The sequence below is a fragment of the Babylonia areolata genome, chromosome 1 (assembly GCF_041734735.1).
Source record: "Babylonia areolata isolate BAREFJ2019XMU chromosome 1, ASM4173473v1, whole genome shotgun sequence".
NCBI classification, from domain to species: domain Eukaryota; kingdom Metazoa; phylum Mollusca; class Gastropoda; order Neogastropoda; family Buccinidae; genus Babylonia; species Babylonia areolata.
Genome location: NC_134876.1, coordinates 63,851,818 through 63,876,944, shown reverse-complemented (window position 1 = coordinate 63,876,944; position 25,127 = coordinate 63,851,818). Strand labels below are relative to the sequence as shown.

Here is a 25,127-nt window from a genome sequence, read left to right as displayed (position 1 = left end):
AATAATAACTTTGAAGAATATTTGAATTTATACCAACATTTCTAAGCTTCTGTAAACAAAAAATTCTAGATTGACATTTCTTATGAATGGAATCAACATTTCTGTCAAAAGTCAGCTTCCTGAAATCAGCCAGTGGAAGACCTTACCTTGCCAGACAAGACAAGTTGGCAAAAATCTTAATCCGATGTGGCTTTTTCACATGATGCCCTCACCCATGAGGGAACAAAGAAGAAACGAAAAACAGTAGAAAGGGAAAAAGAAGAAAAAAAAAGTTATTTACTTATTCTTACTGAGTTGGAATAGAAATAGAAAAAGTTTTTAAGAAGTTTATGCTCATCCTTTAGAAAGTTTTCAGCTTTTAATTTAAGGTATCAAAGTGAAGATTTCAATGTTAAGGAGAAGGGGGTTGTTGGGGTGGGGGGTCAGGATTTAGAGGGAAGGTGAAGACAAATCACTTGTCAACTACTATGATGACCATGATCATTGATTGTACAATTATTAATTGCCTTTCCTGAAACCTTTTTTGTTTTATTTTTCAGTTGTTTGTTTTTGTTTTATTTTGATCTGGTAATTTGGTATACTATTTTTCTTCTTTTTTTTCATGGTTTTATTCATGGCTTTAGAATAATGTAAGTTTTTGTTTTCTTGCATTTCATCTGATTCTCAGTCATATGATTTGTTTTTCCCCTGATTTCAGAGTCTGATTGGTCCCAGCCGATCTCAGACTGACGAAGAACTAGCAGAAGCAGCGAAGGGTGGGTTGACAAGCAGTTTTGTGTCGCAGCTATTTCAAGGTCTTCATCGGTCATCTCTTTCCTGCCCTCACTGTGGACGCCATTCCAACACGTTTGATCCTTACCTCTGTGTATCTCTTCCACTTCCACAAAAATGCCTAAGACCTGTGTATGTCATTGTTGTGACTTTGAGAGAACCAACACAAGCTGTCAAAATCGGACTCAGCCTCAGTATGTATGACACAATACGTGAGCTGAGAGAGGCTGTCTCAGCTGACACCGGAATTCACACAAACCTGGTAAGTCATCTGGTGGTAATCTTTGAAGATCTGTCTTATATTGTTGTGCAAGAACAGTACTACTACTAGGTTATTGACATGTTTTCCTGATGCTTAGATTTTTCTTAAAATGAAAAGAAAAAAAAAGAGACACTCATCTATCTATCTAAGCATCAGAACTCTTGAAAATTAAACTCATTCTTGGTTGTTACATCTCTCTTAGTGGCCATTCCAATTAGGATGAAAGCTCTTCATTTGTCATAACATGTTGAACATAATCACTATTTTTGTGGAGAAGCTACAGAAAAGCTTAACACCTTTTGGAGAGCTGTTACATTGTTATTTTCAATTTGTCTTGGCCCTGTGAAAGTGAATCCATGTCTTTTCATATTTTCTCTTTAGTTTTTTTCATTTTTGGGTGGAAAAAGCTTTGGATTGTGTCAGCAGCCAGTGAGATTGACTACAGTACAGCAGAGATTATTTCCTTATTTAACATTTGAGAGGGACAAAAAACGTAGTAGTAGTAGTAGTTCTACCTTTTAGTCATGGTATTGATAAATCATTTAAATGCAACTATTTTAAAGATTAGAGAATAGTTGAAGGATTGTACACATGTTTGCACAGTACTTAAAATTCTCAAGGCCTGACTAAGCGCGTTGGGTTACGCTGCTGGTCAGGCATCTGCTTGGCAGATGTGGTGTAGCGTATATGGTTTTGTCCGAACGCAGTGACGCCTCCTTGAGCTACTGAAACTGAAACTTAAAATTACAATGATATGATTTAATTTATATGATGTGTTTATATCATTGTACACATTTTGAATATTTATTTTTTTTACAGTTTTGTTTCAGAGTTTTTGTATTATCCAGTGCTCTGTGTATGTTGGAAGTGGGGGTCTTTTGTTGTGTGTGTGTACACTTTTGACCTCATGGGAAAGCTGAACCGTCACAAACCCTAATTTGTGTGACTCACACTAGACCCATTCATTTCTCGTGCTTTGTACCTGCCAAGATGGGCTATAATAGGCACTTGAATGTATGTATGGCCTCACTACAGGTCTCTCTCTTCCATGGACCTTACAGAAAGAAAAACTGTGTTTTGGGTGTTGGGTTCAAAAAAGTGTTCCCACGTACTAATTTAGTTTTTTTTACTCAGTGTATCACTGTATGTGTGTCACTGTGTGTGTGTGTGTGTCTGTGTCCGTCTGTCTGTCTGTCTGTCTGTCTGTCTCACACCCACACCTACTTCATCTCCATTCTTTGTTTAAACAATGTTTTAATCTTCATAATTTTCACTTTAAAAGAAAAGAAAATGGTGAGTGAAGGAGTTGTCAAACCCACAAGGAAATTGTTAGTTAGGATTTTATTTTCTGCCTCATATTGTAACCTTACTCCATCAATTTCTTTAAAAAATGTACCATTACAAAGAAACAATGCTGGTAACCAACATAGTGGTACTAGTAAATGCATGTGTGATTGTGTGTGTGTGTGTGAATGTGTGCATATTGAATTTTGATGAATTCTTCAGTGAAAAAATAAAGACAGAAAAAAGACTGATCATTGCCATCAACCTATCAAGATATATATATTTATCCTCAAGATAGTGTATGACTAGTTTGATCTCAGTACATTCATTATTTATACATTATCCCCCTAAAAAAACAAATCAAATTTTTAAGAAAAACCTTTTCTTTAGAACAGAATAGAATGTCTTCATTATAATGTGTACCAAGATCACAATGATTATTTACAACTGTTGCAGATAGTTTTATGTGAACTGACCAAAGATGGGTTCTACGCAACATACAGCAATGAACAGCCTCTGTCTGATATCCCTGAAACTTGTGTTGTGTATGCAATTGAGATGCATCCAGATGATCAGCGGGCTACCCGGGAATCGGCTACTTATGAAACCCCTACTGTTCAGATTCTTCTCTTGCATGTAGAGAAGAAATCTCACTCATCTCAAAGGTAAGTTTTTAGCTCTGGGTGTAGTTACTTGCCATTTGTAGAGGGAAAATTCCCAGAGATTGGAAAGAGAATTTGTATCATGCCATAACTGGCCTTGAAATCCTTTGTGGACCAATTTCTTGGGGGCCATACTTACGCAGTCAAATGCCTCTCTTTATCGATATTTTACAGGTCTGACTGTGAGGGAGGCAGTTCTTTTTGAAGATTCTGTTTTGCAGTCACAGTCCTCTCATGCTTCCATGCATTCTCTTCTCTACCAAGTGTTCTCTCTCTGTTGACACATAAGTGTTATTAACAAGAAGCAGGTGGACATTTCTGTGGCCCATTGGCACTTGTTCTTCTCACTGCCCCACAGGAACTTAGTCCCTGGTAGCTATAGCTCTGGGCCATCTTTTCACCCAAACTACAGAGACAGAACAGTCGTGAAGGCCAAGGATATGAGTATGCTGGGACTGAAAATGCGCCCACACAAACACTGTTGGTCAGGAAATTTTAGAAACACTCTGGAAGATGCGTCCATGATGTGCTAGACCGTGTAATTCCAGTCAGCTAGTTTGAGTCCATAACACACTCAACTCTCGATCAAAGTCAGCCACAGGCTCACAGTTCTCACAATATCATGAATATATGTACCTTTGTTGGGGTCTGAATTTGTATCCTTGATCCAGTCATCTGTCCACAGTACCATCTACTTCACCATTGTGGCTAGTCATGAGCAGTTATGTATCTGGTTTTGCTAGCAGAACAACATACTTGTGACAATACAAAACAGAATTATTGAAGAAAATACAAGCAGAAAATTTAAATGCACATAAACCATAGATCAGTATTACATATTGATTTCTTCTTTTTTTGTCACAGATTTTCTACATATTTTCTTATTGTAGTTTACAAAAAATGAATAGTAATGGAAATCTTCTCAAGGCAAGAGCCTTAATTTTTTTTTTTTTTTTTTTTTTTTTTTTTAAGAAGAAGATAAGATTCTCTGATGCTGTTATGGTAACTTGCAGGTTTTGTTTGCCTGAAGTCCTTCAGATTTCCAGAGAAGCAGACCTGAAGACATTAGAAAGGGAGATTCTCTATCAGCTGGGTGATGCTGTGAAACAAGAAGTCTTTTCACAGGTATTTCAGACTGTTCATTGCATATGGTTTTTTTATGTTTTGCTTTGTGGCATGTATGATAGTGTGATGGTCTGATTGTGAGAGAGTTTTCTGTGTGAAAGTAGACCACCAAAACTACTGTTCTGTAAGGAAATCATTTGCCATGCAGCCTATTTAGAGAATAATCTTATAGAAACACTGTTTTTTTTCTTATAAGGAAATAATTTGATGCCGATTGATATATATTTAGTGGGTTTTTTGGGTGTTTTTTTTTTTTAAAGACTAATTACATTTTGTGAACTGTTATATTGCTACTTTACATGAGTTTGAAACCCAAGTGCAACCCAGTGTTCGAATAAGAGGAAGGTGGCAAAATGGTTAAGATGCTAATCTGCCAATACAGAATCTGTAAAGGTTTGAATCCCACTCTCGCCCTTTCTCCCAAGTTTGACTGGAAAACAAAACTGTACTTCTAGTCATTCGGATGAGACGATACACCGAAGTCCTCTATGCAGCACACACTTTTCACACTGAAAAAGAACCCATGGTAATGATAGTATAGTCCTCTGGCAAAATTCTATGTAAAAAAAAAAAATCCACTCTGATAAAATATATGCATGCACTCATGGCCTGACTAAGCACATTGGGTTACGCTGCAGGTCAGGCATCTGCCTAGCAGATGTGGTGTAGCGTATTTGGATTTGTTCAAATGCAGTGACACCTTCTTGAGAAACTGAAACAAAATAACGAAAGAGTGGGTTGATTTATTTGTTGAAGTCATTATTATCTGTTGACAACTCTGCATATTGATGTATGTAGGAGTTTTTTATTTTATTTTTAAGACTAATTACCTTTTACAAACTGTTATATTACTACTGTACATGAGTTTGAAAACCCACATGCAACTCTGTGTCTGAATAAGATTCAACAGCCTTCTTATTTTGAACAGAGAAGGCCTTTATTCCACAACATGTTTAAATTACAAACTGCATCCATCTCCCACATGAAATGCTTTTATTAGTCACAGAAACAGTCTTTGCACATTTAGAGTTCTTCTTCTTTCAGCGCCTGCGTTCCCTGTTCCAACTTCAGATTGTTGATGGCAGTTCCCGCAAAACTTACCTGCCTCTGGATGTTGAAATGCCTCTTTACACTCAGACTGTGGACAGGTTTGTATAGATTTTGCTGTTTTGCTCTGGCAATCGATTAGGTTGTGATAATGCAATGGAATGGGCACTAGCTGTCCATTTTGCTCTGTTATTTGCATATGTATATATGGCCTTTGTAAGGATTTTTTTTGTGGCTTTTAGTAATTTTTTGTCCTTTGTAAAAAAAATAATAAAAAAAATAAATAAATAAAAGAAGTAATCTATGGATGATGTATTAAGCTTTCATGGCATTAAGTTCTAGTTTGCTTTTGAGTAGTGACATTTGAAATTGTTTTGTATGTCATGGTTTCTTGTTCAGAAGTGTATATAGTCTTTTTAACAATCTGGTGTTTTCTACATGCAGGGTACTTTCCATGTTTGGCGATGAATTTGGACCTCAGCATCTGAAACTCATTGTAGAGTGGGAACGTGAAATCAAGGAAGCGTAAGATTTTGTTTTATGTACATTTAGTTGTTTGTCAGTGGTTGGCATTTGCTATCTCTTTGTTTTTCAGTCTTCTGTCTCTGTCTGCTGCCCTGACAGTATCAGTTGCCCTTTCCAGTTTTCTTTATTGCATTCTGTGATATCTGACACAATTAGCTTTAACAGAAAGTTAAAGTATCACCCCCAAGCCATTTGTTTCTTGAATACTTTTTTCTTAACAGATTTCTTTCATATATATTTATTTATTCATTCATTTTTATATGGATGGTACTGCATTGTGGCAGCATGCTGTCCCTGGGGAGAGCAGTCACTGGAAATTTGGAAAGAAAATGAAACATTATGTCAATTTTGCTAAGCTAGATTGGGCACCAGAATGCTTATTGCTCTCTTTATGACATAAATTTTTCCACTTCTTTGTGCATCAAAAAAGAAAAGAATGAAAAAAGTATTCACTGGTTAAAAATGAAGGTCTTTCATCCCTGGCAGTCACATTTAAGTGATTTTAAACATGCTCACAGATCTCTTTCTTTCTGTCTGTCTTTCATATCTCCCATCCTTGATAATGTAATAACAACAATTGTAATACATTTATGTCAAGCTTTCCTACATCTCAGACTGCTTTACACTAATACGTCAGACAACTCACAAGACACAAGCCACAACCCATGCAAACAAACATGCAGACACACTCACAAACACACCCATATAGTAAGCCTATGGAATGTAATGTTCAGTTTGCTGAGTTACTGCTTCACTTTGCTGATATGTTTTGAACAGAGTGATTGAGGATGACCAAGAGCACATAATGGAGCATTCCTCAGTGAACCGAGTACGCTCTCTGGCCCAGCATCCTGTCACTGTGTCATTGGAGGAATGTTTTGAGCTGTACACTCAGGAAGAAAAAGTGGGTCATGCCGTCTGCTTGCTTACTGATTGACTCATTCTCTTTGAAGTGTGTGGCAGATTTGTGTTTTCAGTTGTTTGTGCATCTGTTGGAGAAAGGTACATGTTTGTGTTTATATATGTGTGTGTGTTTGTCCATGGTAAACTTTGACAAAGTCATTTTCCTTGGAAATGCTTCGTACACAAGATTTGGCTTAAGAGGGGGGGAGGGAGGGGGGGGAGGGGTCACTTCTTGCTGCATGTGTTAATTATGACAGTGCACTTAAGTGGAGGGTGAAAAAAAAATATGAAGAAGCCAAAAATATTTCCACAGTCATGTTACTTTTTCGTAGTCCATTTCTTATTCATGAAACTTAGCGCTTTTATCTGACACACTGATTACTTTTTTTTTCATCTTTAGTTCAAATAGGAACTTATGCTGTTATTACTACTTCCCAAACCATTGCTGATATTTTCTGGTGGTGTCTTCATTTGATAAGCAATCTTGCCATTGTGTGTAATAAAGACAGTATATGTCAGGACATGTATAATCTAGAAAATCCTAGACTTGAGTGACATTGGGTTGTACTTTATGTATACTCTTTCAGTTCATACACACACCACCATCGCCACACACAGAGGTGCTACAAGCAGTTTTAATTTTATTTGCTTTTTTTTTATTTTATATAAAGCATATTTGTCCAAACGCAACTTCAACAGCAATATATTGGTAAACATCTGGATTGAAATGAAATGGAAATATGCACCCGATGTTTGCTGGGTGGTTATTGTGTTGTTTTATTATGGAGCGTCCAAAGTATGCAGAACTGTGTCACCAAAAAAGTATGTTGCTCCAAAATCTTTTTCTGATTTCTGGAACTAAAATGGTAGTTAATTAAATACAGTTGAAATTAAGCAAGTTTATAAAGTTGGAGAATGTTTTTTGATTTTGTTCTGTAAAATTGTCTAACTTAACTAATTGCATATGTTCACGGGTTTGGTATGTTGTTTGGTAGAAAATTGGATTTTTTTTGTTTGTTTCATAACTTTTGCTAACTTTGCTTATTGCATTTGTTCACAAGTTGAGAATGTTTTTTGTTAGAAATTAAGAAGTCTTTTGAATTTTGTTTGAGAACTAATTTTTCTAATTTTTCTGTTTGTATAATTATGTTCAGGAGTTGGGTATGTTGTTTGTTACATAGAATAAAATAGAATGTGTCTTTATTACCAAGTGTACCAGGGTCACAAGGAATATTGGGAGGGTGTGTGTGTGGAGGAGGGGGGGGGATAGTACATAACAAGGTATGAACATAAATCAAATTATACACAAACACAGATACAGTAGAAACTAGGATACATACATACAAGTGCATGTCAGTCTAAAAACTTGTGCATGCTCACACATGCAATCCTCATTCTCCAATAGGAGTTAGTTTTGTTAAAGTTTGAAGCTTATATATAGAAAGCTGTTGTGATGGCAGCTGGCTGGAGAGGATGCCTGGCTGTGCCCACACTGTAAGAAGCCCCAGAAAGGAGCCACCAAAACTCTGGGACTCTGGTCACTGCCTGACGTGCTGGTGCTACACCTGAAGCGATTCAAACAGGTCGGTTCTCTCTCTTGGCTTTACAATTTACAAAAAAAGTTATGATGCAAAGGTTGCCCGAATGGGAGATGGCTGCCTGGAAAGATGGTGCCGAATGGGCATGCAGAAGGGAGGTAATTTAGTAAGGGCGATCAAAAGCTGCAGTTACTTTTAGTTTCTCTGCTTGAGCAGGGAAGTAGTTTGCGCAAGACAGGAATCAGACCACTGCTAGGGTCTGTACCAGTATGTCACTGTAAGTATGTAAGATGAAATGGTATTTTAGGAGAGAGAAAAATTGTCATGAAAATCAAAATATGTTTCCTGTTGGTTTTTTTAATTTGTTTTAATATACCTGTCTGTCATCCATGACAACTACGTCTGTTATCTCCTAGGCTGGCTGTTATACATGAATCTCTGCCCAATGCACTGATCCCATTAAAGGATGGAATAAGTTCTTACTTTCTTTGCAGTTGAAGGTTTTGCCATTTTGGTTGGCTTTCATTACTCTCTTTCTTGTCAAAAACAAAAGGATAAATAAAAAAAAAGAGGGCAGAGACTTGGGTGCATGAGGGAGGACATTATGTAAGACAGTGGATGCTATAACGTCAAGTAGGGGTAGCATATGCTTCAGTGTACGGTTCTGATCTTTTACTGGAGTATCCTTCTGACATATTTAGTGCAAAAATACATTGAAGGTCATAGTGCATTTGGAATTCTCCTTGATTTGAGAGCTGTCCTGATGGGGGGAAAAAAAAGACATTGAAAGCAGCAGTGCTGATTGAAAAAAAAGAAGTTTTGATCAGCAGATGACAATTCCAGTGTTGTCTTTTTCAGACTGGCCTGCGTCGAAACAAGCTGGACACAGTTGTAGAATTTCCAGTGGAGAACTTGAACATGTCATCCCATGTTGTTCTGCACTCTGATTCATCTGTACTGTCCTCTGATGACATGCGCTACGACCTCATTGGTGTCACCAATCACTATGGCAATATGATGGGGGGTCACTACAAAGGTAGTTTTCCTTTTTCTGTCTCATTGACTTGTATCTCGATTACTTCTTTTTCTTTTCTCTCACCATTACATTTTCTTGTTTTATGTGCTGTTGATGTGTACATATATATGTATAATTATGCATACATTTATGAAGAATGTGAGTGTCTGTATTTGAGAATATGGTTGCATGGTTCTAATTTTGGTTTGTGTTATGTGTATACACATGAGTTAGTGTGTGTGTGTGTGTGAGAGATAAAAAAAAGAATAGAAATGATTGTTTTTCTGGTTGATTATGTTGCTAGTGCCTGGATAACCTTTCCTTTCTTGATTTTTATAATGTTGAACAAAACGAAGAAAAAAAACGGTTGAAATTTTATACCTCTTACACATACATCACTTTCATCTTTCATTGTGACTATACTATTATCAATATCATTTGCAAAAAATGTTGTCACATCCAGACAGGAGCTACAGGACCTTAGACCCTTTGTAGTCTTACAGATAAAGTCCACACTACCATCTTGTTCCAGAATCATCAATAAATCTAAAGTGAGAAGAAAAGAAACTCCTGCAGAGATTGTCTCAGGAGAGGAAACAAGTGAAGAGAGCAAGCATAGTCATTGTGATAAGAATCTGTCTTTGTTTGATGTAAAACGAAATATTTTGTGCCCTTATTTTAATATTGCCTGTGAATAGGAGAAAAGAAAAGACGATTCATTCCTATGCTCAATCAGCAAAAGCGTTCACATTCATCACTTTAAAGCAACTGAAACTTTTGTTGTATTTGGTGTCATTGCTTCACGTTTTTGTTTTGTTTTTTAGTTGATATTCCATTTGCCAGTAATGCAGCTTACTGCTTCATAGTGTCATTATTTAGATCTAGTGGCAAACTATGTTCATCAAATTGAGACAGCAGCCGTAAGTTCTTTAGATTCATCTGTGTTGCATGTATGAAATGTTTTGGTCAAGCGCACGTCCAGCCTTCTCATTTGGATATCATATCATATCATATCATACATCATATCATGTTTTATTCTATTCTGTTTTGTCATGTTATATTTATTATATTATATTTTATTATATTTCTTGTCATAACAAATTTTCATACATGAAATTAAGGCAAAACAGTCTACCATGCCATCCTTTTTGTTTGTTTTATCTCCATCTCTGTTTGTTTCAAAACACATTTCTCAACCGAATTTTGCCAGGACAACTTATTGCCATGGGTTCTTTAGTATGTGCCAAGTGGATGCTGCACAGTGGACCTCATGCAAAAGGCTAGCACCAGATGCCACTCTGGCCTAAAATGGAGGGGTAGTAAAAATGCTGGTCCATGCATGAATCATACCTAGGAGTTTGCTTCCTAGTTCGGCACTTTGGTTGTCCACCTGTGGCACCACAAGACTGGTCTGCTTAAGTTTGATTGGATCAGTCTCAGCTGTAAGGTATACACTTGTTTGAAGTCTTTTTATATCTGAAATGCATTTGTCTTCAGTAATTTTTCAATTACGTCAGTGTGCTGTAAGAAACAAGTCCTTATTATGAACATATGCATTTTCTCAACCCTGTTCATTTGTTTGATATTCATTGGCAGCTTTCTGCAAGAATGCCATTGATGGGACATGGCAGGAGTTTGATGATCGTCGTGTCACCCCCATTGCGGATACCCAGGTGGTCAGCAAGTCTGCCTACATCCTCTTCTACCAGCGCCGCAGCCTGAGCAAGCTGGTCAACCAAAACCTGCACACTGCTGCTCACTGGGTGTTCACGTTGCAGCGACAGCTGACAGACAAGTCCTCTCCACAGCGTCGTAAAGGCAGCAATGGCAGTCCTGTGAAGAAAGGGGGCATTCAACAGGACTTGGAGTATGTTGCCAGCACTTCCTTTGACCGGCAGGTTTTCAGCAAAGAGTGGAACGGTCAGTCCAGTCCGACAAGAAGGCCACCAAACAGACCCCTCACACCTCAGCCTCAGCGAAGGCAGAGCTGGCTGGAGGTGGTAGGGGAATATGATCAGAGCCCAACAGTGATAAAACCGCGACCATCCTTTCGCACCAGTCGGCCTTCTCTTTCTCGCCAGCTGTCAGATGCTGCAGTCCGAGGCAAGAAACAGCAGCATCAAGAAACAGGACCAGCTGAACAGAAAACAGAAAACACTGAAAGGAGAAGTGAACCGAGGTACTCTGCCACATCTTCAGCAACTCAGATTCAGCCTCAGATTCTCCAGGTTCAGCTCCCACCCAAGACATCTCCTGACCATGACCTCATAGGAAGTGATATTCCAAAGACACAGAACTCAGAGATCTTGCAGCCCCAGCAAGTTCACCTGCCTGCTCAGTCACCTAGAGACAGCAGACAGCCTGCTGCTCAGCACAGGACTAGTTCAGCCTTTAAGGGAGTTGAACAAAGCCATGACATCTCTCAGTCTTCCAAAGGAGCCAGTAGCCCTGGCCACATCCAGACCCAGACAAGTCCTGTGGATGTTCATGTCATCAACTCTTCAACATATCATCAGCATCAAAACCAGGTGAGACCACCATCGTTGCAACGAGACTCTAGTCGACCATGGCAGTTTGAGTCACAGTCATCAAGGTCATCACATGAGACACAGAGTTCTTTTGATTCGCAAAGGTCACAGCCATCACATGACTCCTCGAGGCCACCATACTTGACCAGAACTTCTGATGGTAGTGAGTTTTATGACTGGCGACAACCAGAAGCAAAAGTGGACAGACAGCTTGAGAACAGATCTTCAGGCTTTGTCAGTGGTGCCACGCGACCAGCTACAGCTGTCACATCTCGTGTGAAGAGCAAACCTCCACTGCCACCCAAAATATTGACTCGCTCAATAGAATCAAATAGATTAGACAATGGTTCAGCCTCTTCTCCCACACACAGACAAGATGAGTTTCATGTGACTGTGACAGCCCCCTCCCTCACATCTCCCCCATCCCCAGCACCCAAGGACAGCGTGGGAGACATTCAGCATCAGCTGACAGAACATGAGCATCGACATGGTCACCAGGAACCACGTCACACAGACAGAACTTCAGCTGGTGAGCGGTTCATCGCATTGAATGAAGGCCAGCATTCACCAGTGGAAGATCTTGCAGAGGATGGTTGTATGCTCAGAGAAGGAGAGTTTGAGAACCGCCGGAGAAAAATAGCTTCCAAGATAGAAGGTGGGTATTTCTTTGTTTTGAATTGTATCATCATGTCACTGGTGTTTGTTCCTAGTTGTTCTGAAAAAGTTCTAGCAGAAAATCTTAAATGAAATTTCTGATCATCTGCAGAGCCATATAATCATATTCACCAGACTGTTAATTCCAACCTTTGGCTTTTCAGCCACCCCAAAACAATAAATGAAAATGAAAACAGAGCATGACAGGTCATTGAAGTTAAACAAAAGAGAGGCAAAATAAATTCCAGTCAGTTCCAAACTGTTCTATTGGAAAGTACCTGGCTGGGATTGAAAATACAAGACCATGTCTATTATTTCACTTGTGTTTTTCACAGTTGTATTTTGCTTTTTTTTATGTTTTCTTGAAAGTCTTCTCTACTGTCTGTCTGGTGTTCATGCAAATGTTTGGATGGGATTTTAATCTAAAAACGTATGTCAGAAAATATGTTGAAAAAGAACAGATTTGGGGTTTCTCAGATGCATGGGGAGTCTGTTCCTTTGTCTTTAGGAGCTGCTTCTGGTACATGTTCTAGGTTCATACAGTCATTGGAGTCTGGAAAAGTCTTTAAAAAATGAGAGAACTATTTCCATGATTGGAAATTTTGGAAAAAAATATGTTTTGCCCTTCAAGGATTAGGAAAGTCTTGGAATGGCAATAAAACCCTTGACTAGTACCATTCAACAAAGAGCTTAATGCATTCAGGTTCAGGTTCAGGTTAGGGACGATGCCAAGCATCATAGCCTTGTGGCTTTATACGCCCGTCAGTTTTCATTTTGTTTTTTGTTGTTTTGTTTTGTTTTGTTTTTTTTTTTGTTCAGGTACTCCCAAGCCCAGGCTCACCTTTGACCATCAAAGTCAAACATTGTTTTCTTTATGATATCGTGTAAAAAAAACAAATAGAAACTAATGACAGTTGAACATCAATGCCAGGATATCCACCAAGCATTTTCATCAGTGGTGCAGCAGACAAATTTTGGATTCAGTTTGGTTATGTGTTTGGTATGACAAAATCTTCAGTCAAGTCTAGAAAAGGTCAGGTCTGGGAAAAGCATAGGATTTTGTTTGGTCACATCTGTGGGAACCGTGTCTATTAGAGTTTTCTACAGGGAAGAAAAGGCACTGAAACTTTGCCCAGCAAAGACAGTTGTCTCAGCCAGCGGATTTACTCAGCTTTTTTTGGCTGTGCAAATGATCATGGATAGGTTTAATGATAGAGATGGATCTTTCTTGTCTGATGATTTGCTTGGACTTGAAGAAAATGACAGTGAGAGTGACGAAACTGACATCAACATTTGGCGACTGATTAGTCTCATCTGTTGGAGCAGACATCAGTTTTGAGCACATGACAGTGACGGGGGCTGGGGGGGCTTTGTGGGGGGGGGGTTGGGGGGGGGATCACACTTTTTGTCACTGACCAGACATTCGCAGAGGAATCAAATTGGCATGCACAGCAGAGGTGTTTGTGTTGTTGTTGTTATTGTTTTTTTCTAAAAGAGAAATCAGAGGATGTATTCAAGTTATGCAAATGAGCAGAATAGTCTTAGCATCCATGGAAGGCTCTTTCCCGCTTTTTTTTTTTTTTTTTTTTTTTTTTTTTTTCCTTCTCTCTCTCTATTTTTCTTTTTTTTCTTTCAGCAGAGGGTTTTAACCAGCCCAGATGCAGCGTGGACTGTGAGTGTCATCAAAGAACTTCTCTCTCAGAAGGGGGAAGTTCTTTGGTGTTTCAGTGCTTGATTGTGCAGTTTCTGAGGATATGATTGACCCTCAGGCCAGTCAGTCACTTACATGTCTGCAAGAGTTGTGGTTATTATCACAAATGACTATCCTGTTGCTTTTTTTCATCTGCGGGTAAAAGGTGACAGCAAGCATGCCATTCCCAGCTGTATTCTGTTTGTTTTAAATGGTGGTGGAAATACACTTTTTTGTTGCACAAAAAGTATTATCTTTACTTTGAGATGACTGAATAGTTAACTGAATCAAAATATTTAGAAAATAGCCTGGGTTCAGAATCATTTTCCTTCACAAAAAGCATTCACTTTTTTGCAATATGTCCTACAGCTTTTGTGCAGAATTTTAAAAAATCATTACTCTTGATTACTCAAAGTTCCCAGGTAAGGGGAGAGTGCTTCTTTTTCTTTTTCTTTCTTTTTTTTTTTTTACAAAAATCTCTGGCACTGAACGGGATTTTTCAAATTCAGGCGTAATTCACTCTCTGTATTATGAACATTTAAACCGCTGTCTTCATTCTTTCCTGTGTGCTCTGCAGTGGAGTGAAAAATAATTTTAACCTTGAAGGAAAAAGTGTTTCATCTTACCAGTTGAAATGAAAGATGTGTTTTCTTTCTTCGGAGTTTAGGAGTAGTTTATTTCTTTGAGACATCAGTGTTCACATACACCACAGAGTATTAATATTCATCCATTATGGGTATGAGTTTTGGAAGAATCTAAATGGATACATTTTCTAAAGAAACCTATGATTGAATTATTTGGGGTTTTTTTTTCTCTTTCTTTCTTTTCTTTTCTTTCTTTTCGTTTTTTAATTACTTTGCCAACAACTATACATTTTTTTGGAAGTTTTAGAAGAATCTAAATGGATACATTTTCTAAGGAAACTTATGATTAAATTATTTGTTAGTTTCTTTTTCTTTCTTTTCTTTCTTTTTTTCAATTACCTTGCTAACAATTAAAAAAAAATTTTATTTCCAGGAGAACAAATTGTGAGGAGGAGGAGGACACAGAATGTGCCTGACCACAAGTTTGCCACCATTGCTCGGGGCAACAGGGATGCAAGAAGTGAACCGAGAGAGATCATTGCACCGCCTATGGTTCCTCGGTCCTCAACAGATCATAGCATCCACTTCAGCAGTTACAGTCAGGCGAGTCCAAGCCATATGGCACACCCTTCATCTAGGTACTCAACTGGCTACTCTCCCCTTAGTGACCGAGGTTCTGTGTCGAGTAGTTCCAGCGGACACTATCCGAGACCTGAATTGAAACCCAGTGCAGGTGGCAAAGACTCTCCAAGTCTTCCCTTGTATGCCCGTGACGAGAGAGACACACAGTACAGCCTTACAAGGGAGAACCGTCATCAGATTTACCGTGGACCGATGTTCCAACGGCCAAAGAAAAGTGGAGACATATCTGCTCCATCTTTGAGGGAGTCTTCTGTATGAACATTCAGTGAAATTGCTAAGACAAGAGTGCTGGTTTGGTACATGTTTGTGAAGGAATTTTTGTGATTTTGAAGCCCACATTTGCTTCAAACCTTCCCTTATTGGCTGACTGTAGTTCTTCGGAGATCATGTTTGGATCATTATGTGATCCCATGCTGATATTGCACACCAAAGAAAATTCTGTGGAGTCATTGTGCTTTGGATATTGATGTGAGTGTTGCTAAAGAGTAGGGCATCCTTTTTTGTTGTAATGCAAACACTTTCGCAGAAAACGCTCAGTGCATTTGTGTGGTTTATAAGTTTGCATGGTATTGATGATATAACAATGAATTAACTGGAGCCAAAAGGAGCTTCCCCAGCAACGTTTTGGCAATGTACTGTACGGGTTTGCTCTAATTTTTGTCATTAAAAGTAACGTCTATGCATACGCTTGTGTGATCTTGTGTAAATGCCTTTAGAATCAAATCATAAGGAATTGTGATTTTCTGATGCTTATAATTTCCCTGTGTTCTTTTAGCCATGACACTTTTCATGTTATTTTCTTGTTATGAATTGTTGATATTTTTTAAAGGTTTGTTGCCACATTTTTTTTAAACTATTAGTGTAATTGAACAAGTTTTTTTTGTTTGTTTTGTTTTTGTTTTTTTTTGTTTTTTTACAGTCATTTGAAATGTATCACCTTCAGTGATTTTGTACAGATTTTTTGTTTTGTAAAAAATATTTTTGGATCTGTTTGTATTCCTTTACCCAATCCCATTCATGCATTCCACATTCATTTACCTGACAGCATATAGATTTGAAACAGAAGCACACAGTTTTGAATGTAAATGATGTCTGACTGTGTTTGAGTCTGATGCTTGTGGAAAGCTGAAGGATAGTTAATCAGTGAGTACATGAGGATTGATCTATTGTGTAAATCTGGTCACAACATTCTTTGTGTGAAACATGGGTTGTTCTTCCCAAGGTAGAGCAGCCCATATTTCACTCATCGCACATGGGCATTAATAGGCTGTCAATAAATGAATTCATTTTGCTTTTTTTGTTGTTGTTGTTTTTTGTTGGGACTTAGTGTACCACGTCATGCCAGAGCTAACAAAAGTGGGGGGTACCAGGCTGGTGACTTTGATGTTGTAAGAAACTGGCAAAGGGTTTGGATGTGACATATTTAGGGTGTGTTTATTATTTTCTTTGATTGTTTTAGATAGATGAAACCCATTAAATTGATTTGAAATGGGGAGCACTGTTGAGGCCACAATTGTTAGACAACCAGCCCTGGTAGTTTTTTTGTGTGTGAAATAATATTACGCACATTTTTTTTTATTTGTAACTACAGCAAACTAACTATAGTATTTTCATGTGAATACTGCGAATGAACTTGGTTGGTTGGTTTTTCTGCATAGGAAGTAAGGAACCTAATAAATTTGCCAGCTTGAGACTATTCTCTTGTTTTTGGAGACATTTTACTCCGTGATTGTTTCCAGTGAAGACAAGATCTGACAAGAATTGAGAAAATAAAAACTTCTTTTTGCTCACTTTTATTTCATTTCGTAGCATGTCATTTTACTGCTTACAAGTTGTTGTTTATAGGAGATACAATACTGCAACTTTGTAAAAGATTCTGACACAGTCCTTTGTTTTCCCAGAACATCAGTGTAGGAACTGGTGAAACTCAGAGGGTGCAGAATCTTAGTCTGAAGTTCTGAATTTGGTTTTGAGTCACAAGTGTAAACAGAATGTTTAACAGTGCCATGTCAATTTTCCATTGTGTGTGTGTGTGTGTGTGTGTGTGTTGGGGTTAAACTTTTAACATAGGCATTTTCTTGGTTTCTTTGAAGTGGTATAGGAACACACTTGGTAAGATGGTAGTTATGAATAAGCCTTTGCAATCATCCTCTTTCTGATGATGATGTTAGCAGGTTGAGAGGTCAAAGAAGGTCGTCATTTGGCAAAACAGAAAATGCTTGACAGACTTACGTCTTGCATATCCAGTTTCTACTTAGCATAGTGGCTAGTCATGGTGGCAGTGTGATCCTTGTTGATATTCAAGGATAGGGGGGGTCAAAGGTCATGATCAAGGTCACACCATGGAAAATAATAGAAAAAAGCAGGTTGGAAAAGTAGAGATAATATCTTGATCTTGCACAGTATTCATCAGATAAGGCCCAATGTTTGATCATAATGAAAAGAGTCAAAGGTCAGTAGTCAGATATTCAAGGTCACAACTTGGCGTAATGCCTTTGGGGAAAAGGTATGATAGAATTTGAATTCTTCAATCAGTTTTGATCACAAGTGGTAATGTGGTTATAGCTGTAAGATAAGCACTTTCAAAAGTCAGCAAAGTGGCCGGTATCACAACAGTGCGATTAGAAGTTTCCTTAAAAAAAAAAGAAGTAATTTTTTTAACCTTAAAAAAACAAGAAATGTCCTGTTACAAGATGATCTGCTTTGCAGTGTTCTTTTGGGATCAGTGTGGCATGAGATTAGAGCACAGTCACAGTTTTTCATGTGCTTGGCAGTGCTGTCGTTGATTTAACTGAAAATACAATAACTGCAATCCCAAGAGGAAGAAGTCAAAATACAGAGTGGTGAACAACACTCTGACCTGTCTTGTCTCAATGATGTGACAGCCCTTCACTGATGAGCATGTATTTTGTTTTGTTTCTTGTGTTTGGCAGATTTAGGAAATGTAATCCAGTCCTTTTTTTTTTTTTCTTCTTCTACTTCTTCTTCATTTTTCCAAACCTTTTAACTGTTGTGAATTCATTTGAAGACATTTCCTTTCATATTTGTAATGTACAGAAGACATTGTGTTTTTTACTTGTTTGAAAGAGCATGAAGATACGGGAACTGAAAATATTGTTTGTAGCAATAATTGCACTGAGTGACTTTAGTCACCTTCCGTTTTACCTGTTTGTTGTTTCTTTATGATTTGGGGGATTGTTCAGTATGATTTTGTATAGAAAAATGTCTTTCTCCTCAGGTATTGTTGTGTCTGTAATGTTTGTACCATTAGATAACTTATTTTGTGAAAAATGTTATGTAGCACATTGAAACATCTAGCTGCCAACTTTTTCACCCTGGGCTTTTTGTCAGTGTCAGGCACATGCTGCAGTATACAGTGTGTTGGCAGTGTACAGAAATGCTTTTCATTTGGGAACGTTTCTCTATAATACTGATAGATCAAACGACCCTTAGAAAAAGAAGAAAAAGCTTCACTGAAAGTAGATATAAATCTCTCTCTCTCTCTCTCTCTCTCTCTCTCTCTCTCTCTCTCTCTCTCTTCCCCTCTTATCAGGTTGTGCCCCACCCTCACCTGTGAGTAATTTCCCAATAAATAATCATGGTCACACACACACAAAATAATTTTGCCTCAGCCAAGAATTGATCTTTATAAAAGACAAGTCTCACATATTCTGGTGGATATTGACAGAATACGGTTTCATACTTGATATTAATTCAGTCTTTTTAGCGTCTTCAAAAGACTATATATTATCATAAACATCTAATAATCAGAGTTAAATTTTACAAATCATTGAAATTATTCATATTGAAAGAAAAATGATGCATTCTTAATGTCCTTGTTTCTTGCGTCTGTCACTCTAGGTACCCATTTCTCTCAACCCTTTCCGCCTCTCTCTGTCTCCTGCACTGTCTCCCTTCTCTCTCTCTTTCACTATCTCAGCTTTCTTTCCTTACTTTCTTCTTTCCCTCTCTCATTCATGCGTCTGCGTACTATGTTTTTGTGGAGAGTATTGTATTTCTCTGCGTTATATTTTGTTGTTATTGTTTTTGCCATGTGGTATTATGTCTTTTACTTATTTCCTCTTTTTAATTTTCTTGTATTTCCTAGACTAATTTATTGAATATCCTTTATCTTAATAAGGGTATGATGAAAACAGATCAATAACTGAATAAGTGCTTATTCCCTTTCCCTTTACAGAAAAAAGTCTCTCTCTCTCTGTCTCTCTCTCTCTCTCTCTCTCTTTCTCACTCACTTAAGGAAGTGCATAATCTAAATTGCCATCAGTTATGAGCAGGATCTTTGGGTGTGTTTTTTTTTTTATCACACAGCTGAATGTGAGGCACCAGAAAGATCAGTCACAGATTTTGAGGTAATGATGTAAAGTATTAACAAGTATTATTCAAATGAAACATTTGTCAGCAAGTGAAATATTTTTACATGCAGTGTTGTTCAGAATGAACTGATTATGGTGTCAGAAATGGAAACCGTGACTGAATGGAAGTGCCAGTAATTAATATCTTTTGCTTTGGAGTGTCTTATGAAACTTTTCTCCTGCGTTCTCTTCACTGGTTACTAATTTCTGCCCGCATTCATTATAAAGTCGCAACTCTTACCTTCAACTCCATTTTGTGTGATGCCCCCTTACCTTCAACTCCATTTTATGTGCTGCCCCTCAGTATTTGAGAGAAATCATTGAAACCTACAAACCCCCACAACACTCAGATCATCTTCCGATTCATGGTGGCTACTTGCTCCCTGTGTTAAAACCCAATCCTTCGGTGATTCTTCCTTTTCTCATTCAGCTCCATCTGTTGGAACAGTTTACCTCACGATCTTCGCCACTCTTCTTCATTTCAGTCTTTTAAAACTGGTCTGAAAACACATCTTATTGAAAATTCCTGTACCTTCCATCCCTTTCCAATGACATTTCCAATGACACTCATGCGTGCATGCGTGCGTGTGTGTGTGTGTGTGTGTGTGTGTGACTATGAAATGATTTTGTGCGTCAAATCTTTTTTTTTCTTTTTTTGCGAGTCATTTTGCGCGCACATGTGTGTGTGTTATATCTTTATTATAAAGCGCTTTGGGCTCCCTTTCAGAGAGGAAAGCGATCAACAAGTATCCATTATTATTACTCACCCAAACTGTTGTCATGAGAACCCTTAATGTGTGTATCTCCGTGTGCGTGAGTGAGTGAGTGAGTGAGTGTGTGTGTGTGTGTGTGTGTGAATCATTGCCATGCATGTGAGATACTCTCCATTTTAAGCCTATCAACCATCATTAACTCCACTAAAGGAATTCTATCAATCATCAAGACTTCTTTTTTCTTCAAGATGTCTTGAACCAGTAACATATCTAATACATACAATTGGTGTCTGGTGGTCTTCATTTTGAAGGGATGCCACTCAGTCTGTTTCATGATAAGCAATTGTGCCTGAAAGGAAAGTTTGGAAAGAAAAAAAGCCCAGGAGCAAAGAGTCAGCAGCAAGGTGTTTCATGGTCTGTTGGTCTTATAGAAGTATATCTTGTCTTAATGTTTGTACTGTTCATCAGACATCCTTTGCAGTTTTCCCTTATGTTGTCTGTTTTCCTGTATTATTTACAAGCACTGACCAGAGACCAGTGACATCATACAACAAACTGTTTTGATAAGTTGTAAACAAACAAAAGTAAGGTGACATTGAAGGTCAACATCACACAGTATGGTTTGTGTGGAGAATCAATATTTTACAGGAGCACAAAATGTGTTTTGGGTTTTTTTGGTGCAATGTAACATATAGGTGCACTGATTATTCTGGTGATGTTTCACTTTGGTGACAGGGTAATGCATTTAACTTAAACCAGTTTGGAGTGACTTCCCTGACCCTTACCTTACAACAAAACGATTGGTGTGCTGACCAACACAAATCCAGGTTAACCCCTTGACTGCTGAACCTCGCTGAAATGAGATTAGTGTGGTGAAAGAGAGTTTTAAATGCATTTGCTATTGTTTGTGTGCTTATCAGTGATGTAATGGACTGCTGAACAAGTGTGATGTCATTCCAAGATGAAGAAGTCCAGATAAAAATTGGTGACTTGACATCCTGACCTGTAAGCGCTGTCTGCATTCATTGAAGTGACAGCCCTTCTCTGGTGAGCATTCTCAGCAGCAGCAGTCAGGGGGTTAATAATGTTGGGGGAACACTTCACTGAAGGAGACATGAGACAGACTGTTTTTGTCGTGGTATCTGTCTTGTGCAGATGTATGCGTCTTCTGTTTTGGAGAAAATAAAGTAGTCCGTCTCTTGTCGTGTGTAACCTAATTTGGTACCTGATCTTACTCCCACTTTTTCTTATGAGCCCGACAAAGTAACTGCAGTTTTATATACTTTATCCCCACTGAACTCAACAGTTACACCACACACACATGCACACACACACACACACTTGGAGTTTGAACATATATGTGTGTGTATGTATATATATATATATAGAGAGAGAGAGAGAGAGAGAGAGAGATAATTTATGTCAAGAAAAGAATGTAGATTTGAGTTTAACGACGTATTGGCTGTTGCCCTTAAGATCAAGTTGTTCAGGACTTGGTTCCTTGAAGATTGCGTTGTTCAAAGGGGTGAGTCCTGAAGCATAAAAGAAATGTAAAATCTCAGATTTTATGCCACATTGACAGTTAATCAGTACTGGAATCCAAATTGTTGCCAGATTTCTGGCACAGAAATAAACTCTGTATCAACCAAACAGAACTGTACTAATGTAATTAGTGCTCTGTGGGATCTATTTCCTCATTAAGATATTGCATAAATAGTTGTATCTGGAGTACATTACACTGTTTGCTTCAGTAAAGTACTGTTCTAAAGAACAATAAATATCACTGAGATTGAGTTGACAACTGAGAAAAAGAAGAAGAAAAATGATACTTGAAAATGTGATGCTTACCTATGAAAAGTAATTGAAGTTGTTTGAAGCTGTTGTATCATTAAAAACTGTGTAACAAATTTCTATACTAATAGAACTTGTTCGAAGCTGTTGTATCAATACAGACTGAGTAATGAATTTCTCTTACTCTGGAAACTGATAAAGTTTTCTGTGGAGGGAAAGTATTCTGTATTTTGAGTCCTATTTATGGCTTTTGTTTAGTTCAAAAATACCTTTTAATCATTACCAGTTATTTGCTCTTGAATATGATTATAATGATTATTTAAAACTGCTTGACTGAAATTGGTTATGTTCAGTGACATTGTTAAAGTTTCTACTGTAAGCTGAGATACATTATGGAATGTAAACAAGTGATGAAATGATTAGTGCGTTTGCCATTCTAAATATGATGTTTACATTAACACAACATTCTTTTACAAAACAGCAAGAAAATTGCTTATGTGGTTTAATCAAGTACACTGCCCAAGTTGACTGTGAATCTTTCTTGCTTTGTACAAAATTATTTCATTGTGAAATCATACTCTGTGAAATTGTAAATTGATTTTTTTTCTGAATGTGCAATTACCTGTGACAGAAAAAGCATTTCTTGTGTTGGTTTTGTTTTATGGCATTGTGCTTGAAGAAAATAAGAAGTGAATAATTTCATGATTTTTTTTGTTTTCCACATAGTTTTAGATATTGTATCTTCTTTGTCACATATCATTATTTCCATCCCATTTTGTTGTATACACTTGCAGTTTTCTTTTCTGTGTTTGATGTGTTGCATAACTTTATATATCTGTCCTTTTTCATTTACCCACTTTATGTTGCTTTTTTTTTTCTACAAGGCCATTCCATTGCTATTGACCTTTCAAAAAATTATATCAGTCCCTGCTTTACATATCTGTGTTCTGACTGTTTGATTTGATGTGTCATATAGCATATACTTGTAAGTCTGTACTTCAGAACAAGTATATTTTTATCTGTATCTGTGTGGTTGTGTCATTATCAGTAATTTTCTGTGCACGGTTGGTGTTGCATATTTGTGAAGCTAATAAGCATTGTAGACATCAAATATACAGAAGAAACATATTCCAGAATAAGTAAGCCATGATTAATTTTTATTCCCAGAAGTGTGCCATATCTCCTGATTTTCACTCATTTATGATAAATTATTCCAGCCTTGGTAGCAGAAAGTTATCACTGTATCTTATGTGACTTCTTTTGCTTATGGCTAAGTTGTGAAAAAGGGTCTTAAGTTGTTTAATTGTGTAGTTAGATACTGTTATATAGTTATATATATATATACAAACTATCTGTTGTTTGCTTTGGGCCTTTAGTTTGGTTGTGGATGGTTTATTTTTTTACCTGCTTCCAGCCCTGACACACAATGGAACTTGAGAAAAATGAAGAACATGTGTCTGGATTGTAAATCCCAACAATACGCACCAGACTGTACAAATTGTGTGTGAATGATGATAATAATGTAATGCACTGAAACTTTCTATTATTATGTGCTTTCCTACAGCACAGTCAGAACAAGACACTTCCAGTCACCAGAATAACAGGAACAGAGTGCAGTCCTTTCCTTCCAAGTATTGTATTGTATTGTATTACTCCTTTTCTCACAAGAAATTCTGCATGAAATTCAGGCTGTTCATCCTTGGGAGAGCGCATTGCGACAATGCAGCACCACTGGGTTTTTGTTGTTGTTTTTTTAGATATTTTTTCTGCCCACAATTGTAATTGTTTTCCTATTATAGTGGGATTTTCTGTAAACCATTTGAACCTTTGTTTTGAAAGTTGTTCTCTTTAGCTGACATATTCCAGCACTTGTCATGATAATTATTTCAAAATATCATTCTTTGAATCAGTATCACTGTGTCAGATTCATGTGACAATTCATTAACTTGTTGACTGCTGAACCTTTGTAAAATGAGATAAGTTTGGCTTGTGTTTGAAATTCATTTAGCAGTAACTGAACTTTGTGAACTTTTTGCGTACTTTTTGAAGATGTAATTGATTTGCTTCGTAACAAAAGTGATGTCATTCCAAGAGGGAGAAGTCCAAATACATGGTGGTGAATGACATCCTGATCTGTAAGCTGTGTCTTTTCTCATGGAGGTGACAGCCCTTCACTGACATCCTGATCTATAAGCGCTCTGTCTTTTCTCATTGAGGTGACAGCCCTTCACTGACATCCTGATCTATAAGCGCACTGTCTTTTCTCAATGAGGTGACAGCCTTTCACTGACATCCTGATCTATAAACGCTCTTGTCTTTTCTCATTGAGGTGACAGCCCTTCACTGACATCCTGATCTATAAACGCTCTGTCTTTTCTCATTGAGGTGACAGCCCTTCACTGACATCCTGATCTATAAACGCTCTGTCTTTTCTCATTGAGGTGACAGCCCTTCACTGACATCCTGATCTATAAACGCTCTGTCTTTTCTCATTGAGGTGACAGCCCTTCACTGACATCCTGATCTATAAACGCTCTGTCTTTTCTCATTGAGGTGACAGCCCTTCACTGACATCCTGATCTATAAACGCTCTGTCTTTTCTCATTGAGGTGACAGCCCTTCACTGACATCTGATCTGTAAGCGCTCTGTCTTTTCTCATTGGGGTGACAGCCCTTCACTGATGACCATATTTGTCAGCAGTTTGACAGAGGTCTCCCATTGTTTGATAGTACCGACAGGTGTGGGGGGAAAAAGCTGAATTTGTTTAATTCATCATGATTTGTCACCCCACTTCAGGCATAGCCTTAAAAAAAGAAGAAGAAAAAAGAAAAAAGCACACACACACACAAAAAAACACACCAATACCTGTGGTGCCCTGACAAATTCCATTTATCAATTCAGTCTTGTGTATGGGGATTTAACTTTCCACATGTCAGTTAAAGATAGTATACATTCATATGGCAAAGTACAAATACAACTGAAAAGATTTTTTTTTTTCAAAAGGCTTCAGTATAGAAAG

The 25,127-nt window shown here is 37.7% G+C and overlaps 1 protein-coding gene across 1 annotated transcript in view; it reads left to right on the top strand.

Annotated features, from left to right (window-relative positions):
- LOC143285455 (uncharacterized) overlaps positions 1 to 22,370 on the top strand; it is a 28,730-nt gene extending 6,360 nt beyond the window's left edge. Inside the window, exons 2-11 of the mRNA XM_076592756.1 lie at positions 698 to 1,033; positions 2,774 to 2,982; positions 3,993 to 4,104; positions 5,149 to 5,252; positions 5,596 to 5,676; positions 6,454 to 6,580; positions 8,040 to 8,162; positions 8,976 to 9,153; positions 10,729 to 12,315; positions 15,022 to 22,370. Coding sequence (XP_076448871.1) covers positions 698 to 1,033; positions 2,774 to 2,982; positions 3,993 to 4,104; positions 5,149 to 5,252; positions 5,596 to 5,676; positions 6,454 to 6,580; positions 8,040 to 8,162; positions 8,976 to 9,153; positions 10,729 to 12,315; positions 15,022 to 15,488 — 3,324 coding nt within the window. The 3' untranslated portion in view covers positions 15,489 to 22,370. The remainder of the gene's footprint in view (positions 1 to 697; positions 1,034 to 2,773; positions 2,983 to 3,992; positions 4,105 to 5,148; positions 5,253 to 5,595; positions 5,677 to 6,453; positions 6,581 to 8,039; positions 8,163 to 8,975; positions 9,154 to 10,728; positions 12,316 to 15,021) is intronic.
- Positions 22,371 to 25,127: the final 2,757 nt, after the last annotated feature.